The following is a 13,988-nucleotide window of genomic DNA, read 5'->3' as shown; positions in this document are numbered from 1 at the left end:
TTGAGCTGTTGATAAAACGACTTCAGGGTATAGAGAATACAGACATGTTTGCATTATTCTTTGTTGAGGACAAACAGTGTCAGCAGCAATAACGTTACAGGTGATCCAATGTTTGATTTGATTTGATTTTAAGAAATTATTGATTACAAGGCATACAAAATAAACACTTAAATACATAAAAATACTACATAACAATACAAAAATCGGGTCAAGAGAATAAATAAAAATATATATAAAAGTATATATATATATATATATAGTGGCGTTCCAGTTTTACAGTGTAGATGTAGCAGAGTTCTGCTGTGCAATGATCTGCTGCTCCACATGATCCATGTGTGCACATCAGAGAGCACTGATCAAAGCCCTGTTCCTCCTGTGTTGCGTGCAGGCCCCCCGGGACCCCCTGGTGGTTTGTTGGTGAAGAACGTGGCTGAGGCTTCAGTGGAGCTCAGGTGGAGTCGTGGCTACGATAACCACAGTCCCATCGGAAAATACATCATCATGGGCCGGTCCTCACTGTCATCAGAGTGGAAGAAGATGAGGACAGGTGTGTGTGTTGTGTGTGTGTGTGTGTGTGTGTGTGTGTGTGTGTGTGTGTGTGTGTGTGTGTGTGTGTGTGTGTGTGTGTGTGTGTGTGTTGTGTGTGTTGTGTGTGTGTGTGTGTGTGTGTGTGTGTGTGTGTGTGTGTGTGTGTGTGTGTGTGTGTGTGTGTGTGTGTGTGTGTTGTGTGTGTGTTGTGTGTGTGTGTGTGTGTGTGTGTGTGTGTGTGTGTGTGTGTGTGTGTGTGTGTGTGTGTGTGTGTGTGTGTGTGTGTGTGTGTGTGTGTGTGTGTGTGTGTGTGTGTGTGTGTGTGTGTGTGTGTATGTCGAACTTGTGATCAATAGAAACATAATCCACATCCAATCGTAGTTGAAAAAGTGTTTTTCAGAGTACTAACACAAGACATTTCCACTCGTCTCCTCCTGCACAGACCCGGTGAACATCGAGGGGAACGCAGAGTCGGCTCGTGTGATTGGTCTGATGGCCTGGATGGATTATGAGTTCAAGGTCATCGCCAGCAACATCCTGGGCAGCGGAGAGGCCAGCGTGCCCTCACACACCATCCGCACCCAGCAAACAGGTGAGGGGCCACAGGTCGCATCGCACTGAAACCAATGGCAACCAGTGGAAGTCATTTTATATAATAATAATAATACATTTTATTTATATAGCGCTTTTCACAACTCAAAGGCGCTTTACAGTATGAGGGAGGGTAGACAAACAAGGACAGGCAGACAAGTAAATATAGGAAAATAAGATAAACAAAAAAAGGCAGTGAAGAGGAAGTTGATTGAGAGGGGGGGGGGCTTATGGTTAGACAGAGTTGAAAAGATGTGTTTTGAGGCGGGACTGAAAGACTGTGAGGGACTCAGAGTCACGGAGATCTTGGGGGAGGGAATTCCAGAGCCTAGGAGCTGCCACTGAGAAGGCTCTGTCCCCAAAGCTGCAGAGTGTGGATGTGGGGATGGATAGGAGTCCGGCTGCGCTGGATCTGAGGGACCGTGGGGGTTGATAAGGAGTGAGAAGGTTTGTGAGATAAGGGGGGGCCAGATTATTATTGTGACCCACAGTGGGAACGTCTCATGCTTTGACTGTTATGAAGACAGAGGAGCGGCATTTCGCCGATAACTGTAAACAGGCTTGTCTGTTTGAGCAACTGGCTCAGTGCAGAGGGTTGGGAGAGAGTGTAAGAGAGAGAGAGAGGTTCCAGGTGGTTGTGTTGAGAATATTCAGGAGAATATTTGTCATTGTTCCAATGATAATAAACAAACATTTGCATAACGCATATTTGTCCACTCATATGTTGATAAGAGTATTAAAAACTTGAAAAATATTCCTCTAAGGTACATTTAGAACAGATACAAAATGTGCGATTAATTTGCGATTAATCGCGATTAACTATGGACATCATGCGATTAATCGCGATTAAATATTTTAATCGACTGACAGCCCTAATTACAATACATTGTGAAATAAAGATCGATATATTATAAGTATAATTTTCTTCATGGTTTGTATCTACTTTAATTCTTCTTTATTTCAAATACAATATTTTTTGAATGCAGTAGGTGGACACCTAATTTATGAAACAAAAATAGAGAGTATGGTCTCGCCCGTGCTTCTGATCAGACCTGTCTCTTTCTCTGGTCAGTGCAACTTGCTGTTTTTGTATAAATACATTATTATGATGTAAAAAAGCCACTCCACTACTATCTTATTAATTCAACTTCTTCCTTGTCAAAACCTGACGCCAAAATGACCCATAATGCATCCGCACCGCCAACAGTTTGGTCAGAGGCTTAGATGTGTTATTCTAGTGGCGACTTACAGTATATAGCCCTTAGAGTAAATGAGGAGGGGTAACATTCACATTACTCCCCCCATACTGATTCTGTCAGACAGAGGTAAGTCTCTCTTCACATGAAACATCGGAGACGGTTAGTGTGTGATGTGTGTGAGCAAACTGAAGGCACAGTATTGTTTGACTGTAAAATATTTATCTCCAGCCAGGGACTTCTTAGCCTCTGCTACTTTCCACTGACGTTACTCTCATATTGATTATATCGTGTCTCTCATCTTGTGGCCCTCAGCTCCCACAGTGGCCCCTAGTGGTCTTGGAGGAGGAGGAGGAGACCGCAGTGAACTCATTGTGACCTGGACGGTAAGAGGAGGGATTATTTTGTGTGTAGCTATTATTGTATGTAATACAGAGAGATGATTCTTAACTAAAAAGGCAGAGGCTTTGGAAGAGACACACTTGATTTGTCTTACTCAGACTGCTCAAATATATTTTTGGACAGAATTCTGGATTCCGTAATGGCCAGTGTAAACAGGAGAGAGGATTACATAATGCAAAACAGAGGAACCTTACTATTATTTGAAGGAAGAATAAGAATCAGTCCCTGAGAAAAGTGTGCTTGAAGGGTGTTAGATGACTGGTCTTATTAATCTGTGCTGAACCTGCAGCCCATGGCCAGAGAGTACCAGAACGGGGACGGCTTTGGCTACATCCTGGAATTCAGGAGGAAAGACACGGCGGCCTGGACAGCGGTGCGTGTTCCTCACGTGGAGTCCTCCCGATACGTTTACTACAACGACAGCCTGACGCCGTACACCCCCTTCGAGGTGAAGATCAAGGCGTATAACCGCAGAGGAGAGGGTCCCTTCAGCCAGATCGCGGTGGTCAACTCTGCAGAGGAGGGTGAGCCCATCCTCATACCCCTCCTACACTCTCCATTACAACACAATGTCTTCTTATTATCTAATGATAACATTTACGTCCTTCTGTCAGGGGCCCTCGAGCAGTAAAGGCTTCAGTGCCTTGCCCATTCAGATTGACTGTGTTATGCAGGTTACTGCAAAGTCACAGTAATGGCATACATCAAGTATCTTTTAGGATTTTAGAAAGTAATAGAAAGTAAGATTCTCTGTTGTATTTCGGGGAAGTAAGTAAACTATGTAAAATGTGTAAAAGAAGATTTGAAACTGATTTCTGTAACTGCAGTATTTGCTGTCGCCACCAGAGGGCAACGAGTGCCTTCAGCACAGTGGCTGCAGTCGGCTCACTGAACTCACTGATAGTTAAATAAACCTGTCTGTCGTTCTGTACCTCTGTTCCCAATATATCAAGACTCAGTGAACACCATGAGGTATGTTGCATCCTCTGACCTCTGACCTCTCCCTAACCCCTCACAGAGCCCACAGTGGGTCCAGCCAACATCAACGCCTCGGCTCTGACTGCCTTTGAGATCCGGGTCTCCTGGGAGCCCGTCCAGACGCTCAGCACCACCGGCATCCTGCGAGGATACGAGGTGACCGGCTGCAAATAAACACATCTGTTTGTCCAACTCCAAGGGAGAGAAAAGTGATGCTCAGAATAGATTAGATTTACTCGAATGAAGTTTACAAAGCAATGCATATGACCTCAACATGTAATACAATGGGTCAATAAACACAAGCAGTAAATACATGCACATACACAGTAGAAACATAAATACTTCTACAGTATTTTAAGAATACACATGAAATATACAGTATACGAAAGAATACACTGTAATAGATCAACTTACTACTAACAAATGAATAGAAACAAACTCTATGTATACAAGTATGCAAGATGCACTTGTTTTTTAGGCTAAAATAAAGAAGCAATGAGGTCAGGTTTGAATAAAATGTGTACGAATTCATCTGGTCAAATATAAAGAGCAAAACAACTATGGAGCCATGGTATAATGTTCATATTTGAGTTTATTTAAAGGACATGCATATTCATTTCCAGTGTAACAATAGTCCAGCTGAATCCGTTTGCTCTCCCTCAACAGAAACAAATATTGCATTTGTTTCATTGTCATGTATATATTTGACATTTAACAAATAAATAGAGTTTTTATTATTTAAAGATGTCATTTAAATGCACAAATAGTTACACTTGATCTTTATCACTGAGTTTACTTTGGTCTCATGGACCATGGTGTATAAGATCGTTTATTTAATCACAGTCCTTTGACCTGCTGTTAAACTTAAATCAATGTATTACCTGTCTTCAATCCAACACCCTGCCATAGTTCAAGCCCTCTTTATGAACTTTGACTGTTTTAATGGCCAACATCTCAACAAACGTATCAGATTATGAATCTGCTGATAACAGCCTGCTCAACAGTCGGTAAGGTTGTGTTAATCAGTTTCATTTCCTGTTATCGATGGACGACCTCATGAGGACAGCCACCAGAGCCTCAGACCCTCAGAATGCAGAAAGAGAAATATTCATATATTGAATGCATCTTCTGCTGTCAATGTTTCTGAAGCAGAGTGTGTTTCCACTTAGACTTTATGAGTTCTTTAGACAATAAACAGCAAACAACACCATAAACAAGCAACATTCGAACAGGACAACACAACAACATTTCTTCCAGACAGTATGTGATCTAGGGTTCCTGTGTATTATGAACACAAATAATCAAGGTTCATAGAATTAGTGTTCTCCATAGTAATCTTCATGTATGCAAGTCGTTTCTTAGTCCTAACAGAAATATCAGTTTCTCCAACTCATGAATTTCTTTAATGATTTCAATCCAATGGCCGACTGTAGGAGGATCGGCTTGTAACCACTTACGAGTACTTTAAGCTTTTTGAACTGCCACAGTGAATATTTTCAGAAGGTATCCACCACTCTCTGTTATTTCCTCTGGTAGGTCACCCAAATAAAGGACTACACATGAGAAGGATCTGTAACCCCAATAGCATGATTGCATGATTGCATGATTCTCCAACTATCAATCCTAAATGTGGAGGTGACCTGCTTCGCCAGTCCCACAGCTTCTCCCTGAAGCAGAGTGTAATATCTTTCAGCTGAACTCAATAACCGGCCTCTGCAGGGTTCATATGCAGTGTTTGAGCTTTGGTTGGTGGATGTGTGTGTCCTCAGATCCGGTACTGGCGGCAGCATGAGCGTGAGGCGGCCGCAGACCGGGTGAGGACCGCAGGACTGGAGACCACCGCCCGAGTGCACGGACTAAGACCCAGCACCCGTTACCACGTGGCCGTTCTGGCCTACAACAGTGCCGGCACGGGCCCAGCATCGCCCCGCACCACCGTCACCACCAGGAAACCACGTACGGCAGCACACATGCACACACACTCACACATGTGGAAACTAGTCAGTACGGACAAATACAAGAATCTAAATAATTGAAAACATGAAACAGTGCGTACCAAATATCCCAAAACTCATGTCTGTCTTCTCTCAATCGATCGATTTTCTTCATTATTACTCTGTTTCTGATTTACACACTGAAAAATCTGAAACGTTGACTTATTAAATGTATCAATTAATTGATGTTGGACATGGAGCTGCTGTGATGCAAGTCACATTTCAGACCTGATCTGACAAATATCGTATCGTATCGTATCATGTCAACAGATTTCACAAACCTAAACTGTATTAGGTTAGTTGAAAGTAATAATATAAAGTTGAAATAAAAAATATTAACTTCAACTTGATATTATTGTTTTCAACTACCTCATACAGTTATGTGAAGTCTGTTTCTGCAGTGGCTCAGTCAGTAGGGGCTTGGACTGTGAGCCCTAGGGTCGCCGGTTCAAGTCCCCGAACAGACTTAAATGTGGAGTGTGGACTGCTACTTGGAGAGATCCCAGTTCACCTCCTGCCCTGCCGTGGTGCCCTTGAGCAAGGCACCGGACACCCCCCTTCCCCCCTCACTCCCATTGCTCCCCTGGCGCTGTACAATAGCTGCCCACTGCTCCTAGTGCTAGACTCCTGGTACTAGGATGGCTTAAATGTAGAGGCCAAATGTCACTGTGTGTGATGTGTGCTCTGCATGTGTGACCATTAAAGAGGGGTTTCATCCCTCCCATTCTATCTATTTGTCGAATATTTAATTATAGTCAACGTTTCAGTTTTTTCAGTGCAGTAGTTTAGTCATTATTTAGCCTCCATATACACAGATACAGTTACCAAAACACACACAGGAGTCCTCTCCTCCTCCCTGTCTAACACTGATACATGGAGGTTAAATGACCCCTGCAGTCTGCTGGCAGTGATGGATTGTCCCTCTCAGGAAGGAGAGCAGGTAACATCTGCAAACATCTGCAACCGGAGGATTAGACCTGAGGCCTGTACTACGAAGCCGGATTTTCCTAACCTGGATATGTTGGAGTTAGCCGGTTGGCCCAATCCAAAACATACGCGCTGGCGCTAAACTGTACTACGACGCTGGTTATTAAGTGGATCGCTCAAGCCAGCCGTGTCCTATCTAGTTAGGTGCGCGTTCACATGAAAGGGGTGGTATTTGGAGCATTCGACCAATCTCAAACATGTATAAGCGTACTGACAGCGCAGCGTCATACTTCCTGAATGAAAAGTGAACTTTAATATTAGACAAATATGAAGAAGTTAAACTTTAAACATCCATGACTTAAACACTTTATCCAGGATCAAAGCCACATAGCTGCACCTGCAAGGTGAATACAGCTGGTAAAAGAAAAAGTGTTTGAATGCGTACATTAACAGGTTTATGAAATCACTGCCCGTCTAAGACACGATCTGACTTTAATTACATTTGACTCGAGTGTTTCGTCAACTTAATGTGTTGCTTAAAATAATACTTCTGCATACAGTATGTGACACTGTGAGTGTTGCACGGCCAGATACGGCTCAAGAAGCTGACTCAGATAAGGAAATATATGATACATTATGATGTGATATGATGTGATATGATATGAATGATAATGGGACACATCGACGTCTGCACTCACAGTGCCGCGGACTGTACTTAATGTTACTCTGATCCGGTTACTTATGTTGTGGCAGATATTTAAGTAAGCTTTCTTAACGCTAATGTTATAATAGTCAGATTGCTCTGAAGATGGGAGGTGATATTCTATTAATTTTCACGTTCACACAGTCAGTTGATTTTTGCCGGCCGTCTTTCCTGCAACGGCAGTTTTTCTGTATTTCCTCTATCCTGTAATATGACTTGATAGCTTTAAACTCCGCACACGGAGCTCTGATTGGTCAGCAGGCGGTGCTTTCACTGAGTTGATCCCGGCAGTGGCTCAGTCAGTAGGGGCTTGGACTGGGAGCCGTAGGGTCGCTGGTTCAAGTCCCCAACCAGACCTAAATATGGAGTGTGGACTTCTACTTGGAGAGGTCCCAGTTCACCTCCTGCCCTGCCGTGGTGCCCTTGAGCAAGGCACCGGACACCCCCCTTCCCCCCTCACTCCCATTGCTCCCCGGGCGCTGTATAATAGCTGCCCACTGCTCCTAGTACTAGACTCCTTGTACTAGGATGGGTTAAATGCAGAGGCCAAATTTCACTGTGTGTGCTGTGTGCTGTGTGCTCTGCATGTGTGACCATTAAAGAGGGTTTCGGGGTTTCATCTCTTAGCCTGCAACCTAACCTCCTCCCGAGCAGGTTAGCCGCTCAGCATAAGTTACCATGGAGATCTAGCCCGCTAAAAAGAGAACCAGCGTCGTAGGACCGGAAAGCCTGAGTTTTCCCTGAAGTCAGCCGACTAAGCGAAAATCCGGCTTCGTATTACAGGCCTCTGATCAGTTTCAGAGCAGCCTCCACTCCTCTGGAGCCACGTCACATAGATCTGTCACAACAATCTCTACATGTACCTATTCTAATATGTCTGGGTCTTAATGTACCTTTGCTAGTAAATAATATATCTATTCACAATTCAAATCTATTAAAAACTTGCTCCAACATTTTACAGAGGACATAAATCAATGAACGCACACACACGCAAACACATACACACATACACACATGCAAACACATACACACATGCACACAGCCATTCAAATGTTTATATATTTTGCTGCTACAGTGATTTAGCACTGCTTTTCCAGAAGGTGATTGGATTTGTGACAACAAAATATGAAATGTAAAAGTAAAAAGCAGCAGAGACCAAGATACCAGTTTTTTTGTTATTAAAATCAATTGTGTACGTTTATTTATGAAATGTTTTACCATTTGTGATTTTTCTTCACACGACAGCCACAAACTAATATGTTTTATTTATGTATTTGTACAGCTCCTAATCGTCGTCCAGGCAACGTGTCATGGAAGACTGACAGCTCGTCGGTAACGCTGAGGTGGGATCATGTGAAGGCCATGCACAATGAGTCAGCTGTGCTGGGCTACAAAGTGAGTGTGGTTCCCCTGAAGTGTGACTCATCACTCACACAGAATATGGACCTGAGAGACCGCAGTGAGACCTGACGTCCTTGAAACATATATATCTAGTTTAGTTTGAGTTTTATCATGCAACACATCATGCAGGATTTTTTTTAATGTATGTCAGCTTATATTTTTTCATTTTCTTGCTGGTTTTTATCTTATATGTTTTTTGTATGTATAGTTTCTTAATGTTCATGTGTGGAGAGCTGAGCATAAGAATGTCATTGTACAGTGCAACTGCCTGTTATACTGTACATATGACATGAATCTTGAGTGCCTAAATACTCAGGTTCACCTGGTAAAGTCAATCAATCATAAGTACGTTTGTACCAAGCCAGCAGGTCATCACTGCACTCATTGTACATTTCATAATTAGGTCTATTTACACAGGAAGTAGAAAAGTCAACATTTCATTTGGACTTGCTATCTCATTATGAAAACCTGTGCCTTGACATGGAACAAACCTCTGATTTATAGTGTTTGTTAATGTACACATTAACACTATAAACAGCTTTAAACCGGAACATTCAGAGTGAGATCATTGTGGAGTGATGTAATATCATTCATAGTTCACACAAATGCAGCTGTAAGGATGACGGGATCATGAAGAGGTTCAATAATAATGACCCTCATGAAGTTTGTCTGATGTTGTGTCAGATCCTGATAAGTCTAATCTCCCATACAGTTCATGTGAGATAGGAGAAGTCATCATTTTGATACGCCTTGTAGCAGCTTATGCAGCAGGAGATAGGAGATAAGCACTTTATCAAAGGTGCTTTGATGTCTAAACAAACAGGGACATGCAGGATAGTAATCACTAAAACACGGTCAGCAGCTCTTGAATTCAGAGGATGTTTTTAAGCTAAGTGTAACATGAGTTTGAGTTTAACCTTGAGGTCTGAACTAACTTTGGCCCTGTGTGTGTCAGGTTCTGTACAAACATGAGGGCCAGACCTCTCTGAAGGTTCTGGACCAGAGCAAGACCTCCGTGAAGCTGCCGCTGTCCACAGACGACGGCTACGTGGTGCTGGAGATCCGGTCCTGGGGGGAGGGGGGGGACGGCCCTGCACACGAGATCCTCGTGTCCCGGGACTCAGGTGAGAATTAGAGACACTCTCAGAAGAGCTTCCTCTGAGTGTCAGGGTGGGAGTGAGAGTATACGCAGAGGGGAAAAGGTCTGGAGTCCTTCAACTGGTAGAACCCTACTGAACGGAGCGTACAGAAACACTGTCTGTGGCACAGTACACACAAGCTTAATCATAATAATACATGAATCATGATATCCAGATCAAACACCCCTCTTAAGCCTCAGCATAGGATTTCCTTTATTTTCTATTCTGTGGTTTTATGCTAGTGTACTGACTTCTTATGTAACACTACTATGTAATATTATGGTGAATGATCTTCAGATATTAAAGATACCAGTTTGCTTTGATTGGTGACCAGTGGTGTAAAGTCACTTAGTATATTTACTCAAGTACTGTACCATTTTGAGAGACCTGTACTTTACTTGAGTATTTACATTTTTTACTACTTTGTACTTCTACTACTCCACTAAAATGCAGAGGTTAAGCATGTACCGGTACTTTGACTCCACTACATGTATTGAATACCTTTAGTTACTTCACAGATGTGGATGAATGATGTGAAATATAATCAAGTGTTAAATCAGACTTTAGTTCCACCTGGAGTAAATTCACAAGCTACCCTGCAGCAGAGGTGTGGACTCGAGTCACATGACTTGGACTCGAGTCACATGACTTGGACTCGAGTCACATGACTTGGACTCGAGTCACCAATTTGATGACTTTGGACTCGACTTGACAAAATCACAAAACACTTGCGACTCGACTTGGACTTGAACACCAATGACTCTGGACTTGACTTGGACTTGAGCCGTCTGACTTGAGGTGACTTGATAATTTAATTCAGGGGTCTCCAACACGCCGATCGCGAGATGCCGCTTGAAGAGCAGACTCCCGTCGGGGAGAGCAGAATCTTCAGCCGCTGCAACTCTTGCTGAGAATCCATGCAGGCAGGGGCGGGACTTTATTTTGCTGAGCCACCATGCGGCCAATCATATGCGAGGACACACTAGGATCATACCATTATGTGAAAGAAGGGTGGGGGGCAGACGCTCCAAAGACAGCAGGTGTAGTGGTACAGGCCAGCTACACAGAGCGACGGGGAGACAGATTTAAATGCAAGCGCGTCGGAAAAAATCAAGAAATTAGCGAAAACCGAAAAAAGGAGCAGCTTCTGGCTGCATTTCAATGATATTGGAGAAAGCAAAGCTGAGTGCAGGATTTGTCAAATGAAAATAACCTTCAGAGCAGGGTTTTTTTTGGTAACCACTCAGGATTTATTGTCAGAGGTGGGAGAAGTTCAGATCTTGTACTTGAGTAACAGTACCAGAGTGTAGGAATACTCGGTTACAATAAAAGATCCTGCATTCAAAATGTTACAAGTAAAAGTACAAAAGTATTATCATCAAAATATAGTGAAAGTACCACCTGCAGAGGGATCTAGATTCAGGTGTTCTTTTCCCCATAGAGACGCCTCGCTGCACATTATCCCTTGCATAAAGATAGAAGTGGGTCCCTTATAACATGCTGTACACAGTGGAAATAAACATTCTGGTTACCTTAACATCAGGGATCTTATACATTAAACTCCTTCTGAATCAAACCGTCACGGCAGCCTTACCTTACTGATCCCTCTTACAAGAAAACACGTTACTTTACCAGCAGAGAGGAAATGGATTATTACAGTATTAATGTGACTAATAAAGAGCAGTTTGATTATTAAGTATTATTCTGTTGATCGATGTCATTACATCTGCAGTATACAAAGTCATTCAAACTAGCTGCACCTTTACCAGCTTTGAGAACACTTTAATGATCAGTCATTATAAAACATATCATATATATTATTCTGAATTTAGCCAATTTGCACAGCGTTTGCTACTTTAAGTATATTTTGATGCTAATACTTTTGTACTTTTAATTGAGTAACCTTCTGAATGCAGGACTTTGACTGTAACAGAGTATTCCTACACTCTGGTACTTCTACTGTTCAATCTGCACATTGAAAATAAAAGTCTGACATAATGATGAAAAGTGAAGTTATAAGTAAACTGATGTAATGGGAAGACATCTAATGAGACTTGTATGTAAGGGTTGTAGGCAGTGCTCCAACAGGAAGTAACCATAGAAACAGAAGAGCTATTCATCCAAGGCCGTGTTATCGTCCAGATAGGAGCATTAGGAGATCTATGATGTTGATCATAAACATGTCAGCAGTATCTGGAAAGGGGCAGTGAGAGGTTATTATGCTCAGGGTTCCTTGGTGATAGAAGACCTCGGATGACTAAAGGAGGTCAAAAGGAGCAGATATGTTTCTGATAGAATACTTTGTAGAATATTTGAACCTGGAAATATGAATATATCAACTGTTAAACTGCCCCTTGCCCTCTGCCCCTCACAGGAACTGGTATGATGGTGCAGAACGATGCCCCCCCCACCCTGCCCCGTCTCCCTCTCCTCCTGCTCAGCGGCTCGGTTCTTCTCACTCTTGTGTCGTTGTCCGGCCTGTGATCTCAGCCAATCAGGGACTGTTTCCTTTTGATGGCTTGAAACTAAAGCTCAGTCTGTGTTTTGGGGGGGGGGGGGGGGTTTCTTTGTAGAAGAGTAAGGTTTTAGTACTGCGGGGATTGGAGGGCTGGGGGAGAAAGGAGTGGTTTCAGTATTCATTTTTTTAAATAGCAGTGTGTGTGTTGACCGGGTTGTGGGTGTGTGAGCGTGTGAGTGTGTTTCTGTGTTCCGGTGTCAGTCAGACCATGCCTTACCATCACATCTGGGGCTGACCCGTCTCTTACACCTGTCCTCCAAAGTGTAGCCGGAGAGACACAGGTGTAAATGGTTCATGAATAATGTGTATACCTGTACATAGAGACAGTGTGATGCTGCCTGTTCACACTGAGAGCAGCTCCATACAGCAGGCTCTGCTCTCCCCGGCTGAGGGTGAGAAGCTCTGCATCTCAAAGACTAAGCTCCTCACTGGTTGTTAGGGACGATGATGTGCTACTGTTCCCTGAATGAAACAAACTGCACATTTTTAAACGATTTTCAGTCTTGGATAATCCCATTGACAACGACAGAATCATCAAGTTGGTTTGGAACGTTTTTTGATTAAAACAGGAAACAGGAAACTCAAATACATGACTTTCATAACAATAAAACAATTATTGAAATACTTCTGGATCTATTAACGTAACGTGCTTTGTTTTGTACAGAAAATGAAACAGTTATTAACATAAATAAACCTCAGAAGCCAATTAGTAACCAAACATACTAAATGAGATATGTGCATTTATCACTGAAATAACTCAACAAGATCACAAAATCCTGAGGGACCTTTTTTTTTCATTTGATGACTAAACACAGCTACCTCAGAGCTACAGCAGCCCACACTGGGCACACTTTCAAAAGACTCAGCAGAACATTGATATGGGGGTGTGTGAGTTTAGTGGATGGAACATGGCCCCGTCCCCACAGCCGTCAGAGAGCAGCTGTTTGACCCCTGCCTTCCTGCTGGTTGCTCTCAGTGTGAACACAGACAGGCATTGAAGCACTGAAGAACTTTTTACTGTTGGTTTTCAGCTCCTGCTAATGTCTGTATGCTTATTTGTGTTTTGTCTCAGCCGTAATTATAGCAAGCTACAGAAATATGTCAACTGTCCAAATGAATGTTTACATTTTTCTATTTGTTATCTCTCATTTTGGGGGAAGGTCATTTGGATGGTTGAAGGGAGCTTTCATTTCCTGTTTGATTATTTGTGCCTGCATTTTTTGAATGATTCTGACGACAATGTACCACGCTCTGTGTAGTGTGTTTTGGGTTTTGTTGCAGGAAACAGTGTCATATATCCTGCTCATTGTAATCCTGTCAGCTCGATCAGCACTTGTCTGGTTCACTACAGTTTACAGGAAGGATGTGTGTGTAGTGTTCCTCTGTACACACCTGTCTGTTCAGCATGTCAAAGACAGGTTTAAACATGTCTGTCTCCTGCTGTTGCCTTAATGTTTTTGGTTGATTTGCTCAGAACTGTCTAAACTGGTTGCTGTCAACAGTTGAATACTCATTGGTTAAATGGTTACAGGTTTAGAGTGTCGTCAACCAGAATATACAGTTCTTGTTTTCTGTACTTTCTGCCAAAAACACAGCTCTGTCTTTAAATTA

At 42.7% G+C, this 13,988-nt stretch overlaps 1 protein-coding gene across 2 annotated transcripts in view; it reads left to right on the top strand.

Annotated features, from left to right (window-relative positions):
• cntn2 (contactin 2) overlaps window positions 1-12,401 on the top strand; it is a 54,888-nt gene extending 42,487 nt beyond the window's left edge. Inside the window, exons 14-22 of one of the 2 annotated variants that reach the window (XM_034143496.1) lie at window positions 389-547; window positions 971-1,120; window positions 2,631-2,701; window positions 3,007-3,241; window positions 3,736-3,851; window positions 5,465-5,651; window positions 8,602-8,714; window positions 9,676-9,844; window positions 12,234-12,401. In XM_034143496.1, the coding sequence (XP_033999387.1) occupies window positions 389-547; window positions 971-1,120; window positions 2,631-2,701; window positions 3,007-3,241; window positions 3,736-3,851; window positions 5,465-5,651; window positions 8,602-8,714; window positions 9,676-9,844; window positions 12,234-12,343 (1,310 nt within the window). In that variant the 3' untranslated portion in view covers window positions 12,344-12,401. The remainder of the gene's footprint in view (window positions 1-388; window positions 548-970; window positions 1,121-2,630; window positions 2,702-3,006; window positions 3,242-3,735; window positions 3,852-5,464; window positions 5,652-8,601; window positions 8,715-9,675; window positions 9,845-12,233) is intronic. The other variant, XM_034143488.1, reaches the window with a different exon arrangement.
• The last annotated feature ends 1,587 nt before the right edge of the window (window positions 12,402-13,988 follow it).

Source organism: Trematomus bernacchii, unplaced genomic scaffold (genome assembly GCF_902827165.1).
Source record: "Trematomus bernacchii unplaced genomic scaffold, fTreBer1.1, whole genome shotgun sequence".
In the NCBI taxonomy this organism is placed as follows: domain Eukaryota; kingdom Metazoa; phylum Chordata; class Actinopteri; order Perciformes; family Nototheniidae; genus Trematomus; species Trematomus bernacchii.
The sequence above is the reverse complement of the archived record's forward strand: the minus strand, read 5'-3'. Positions and strand labels throughout refer to the sequence as shown.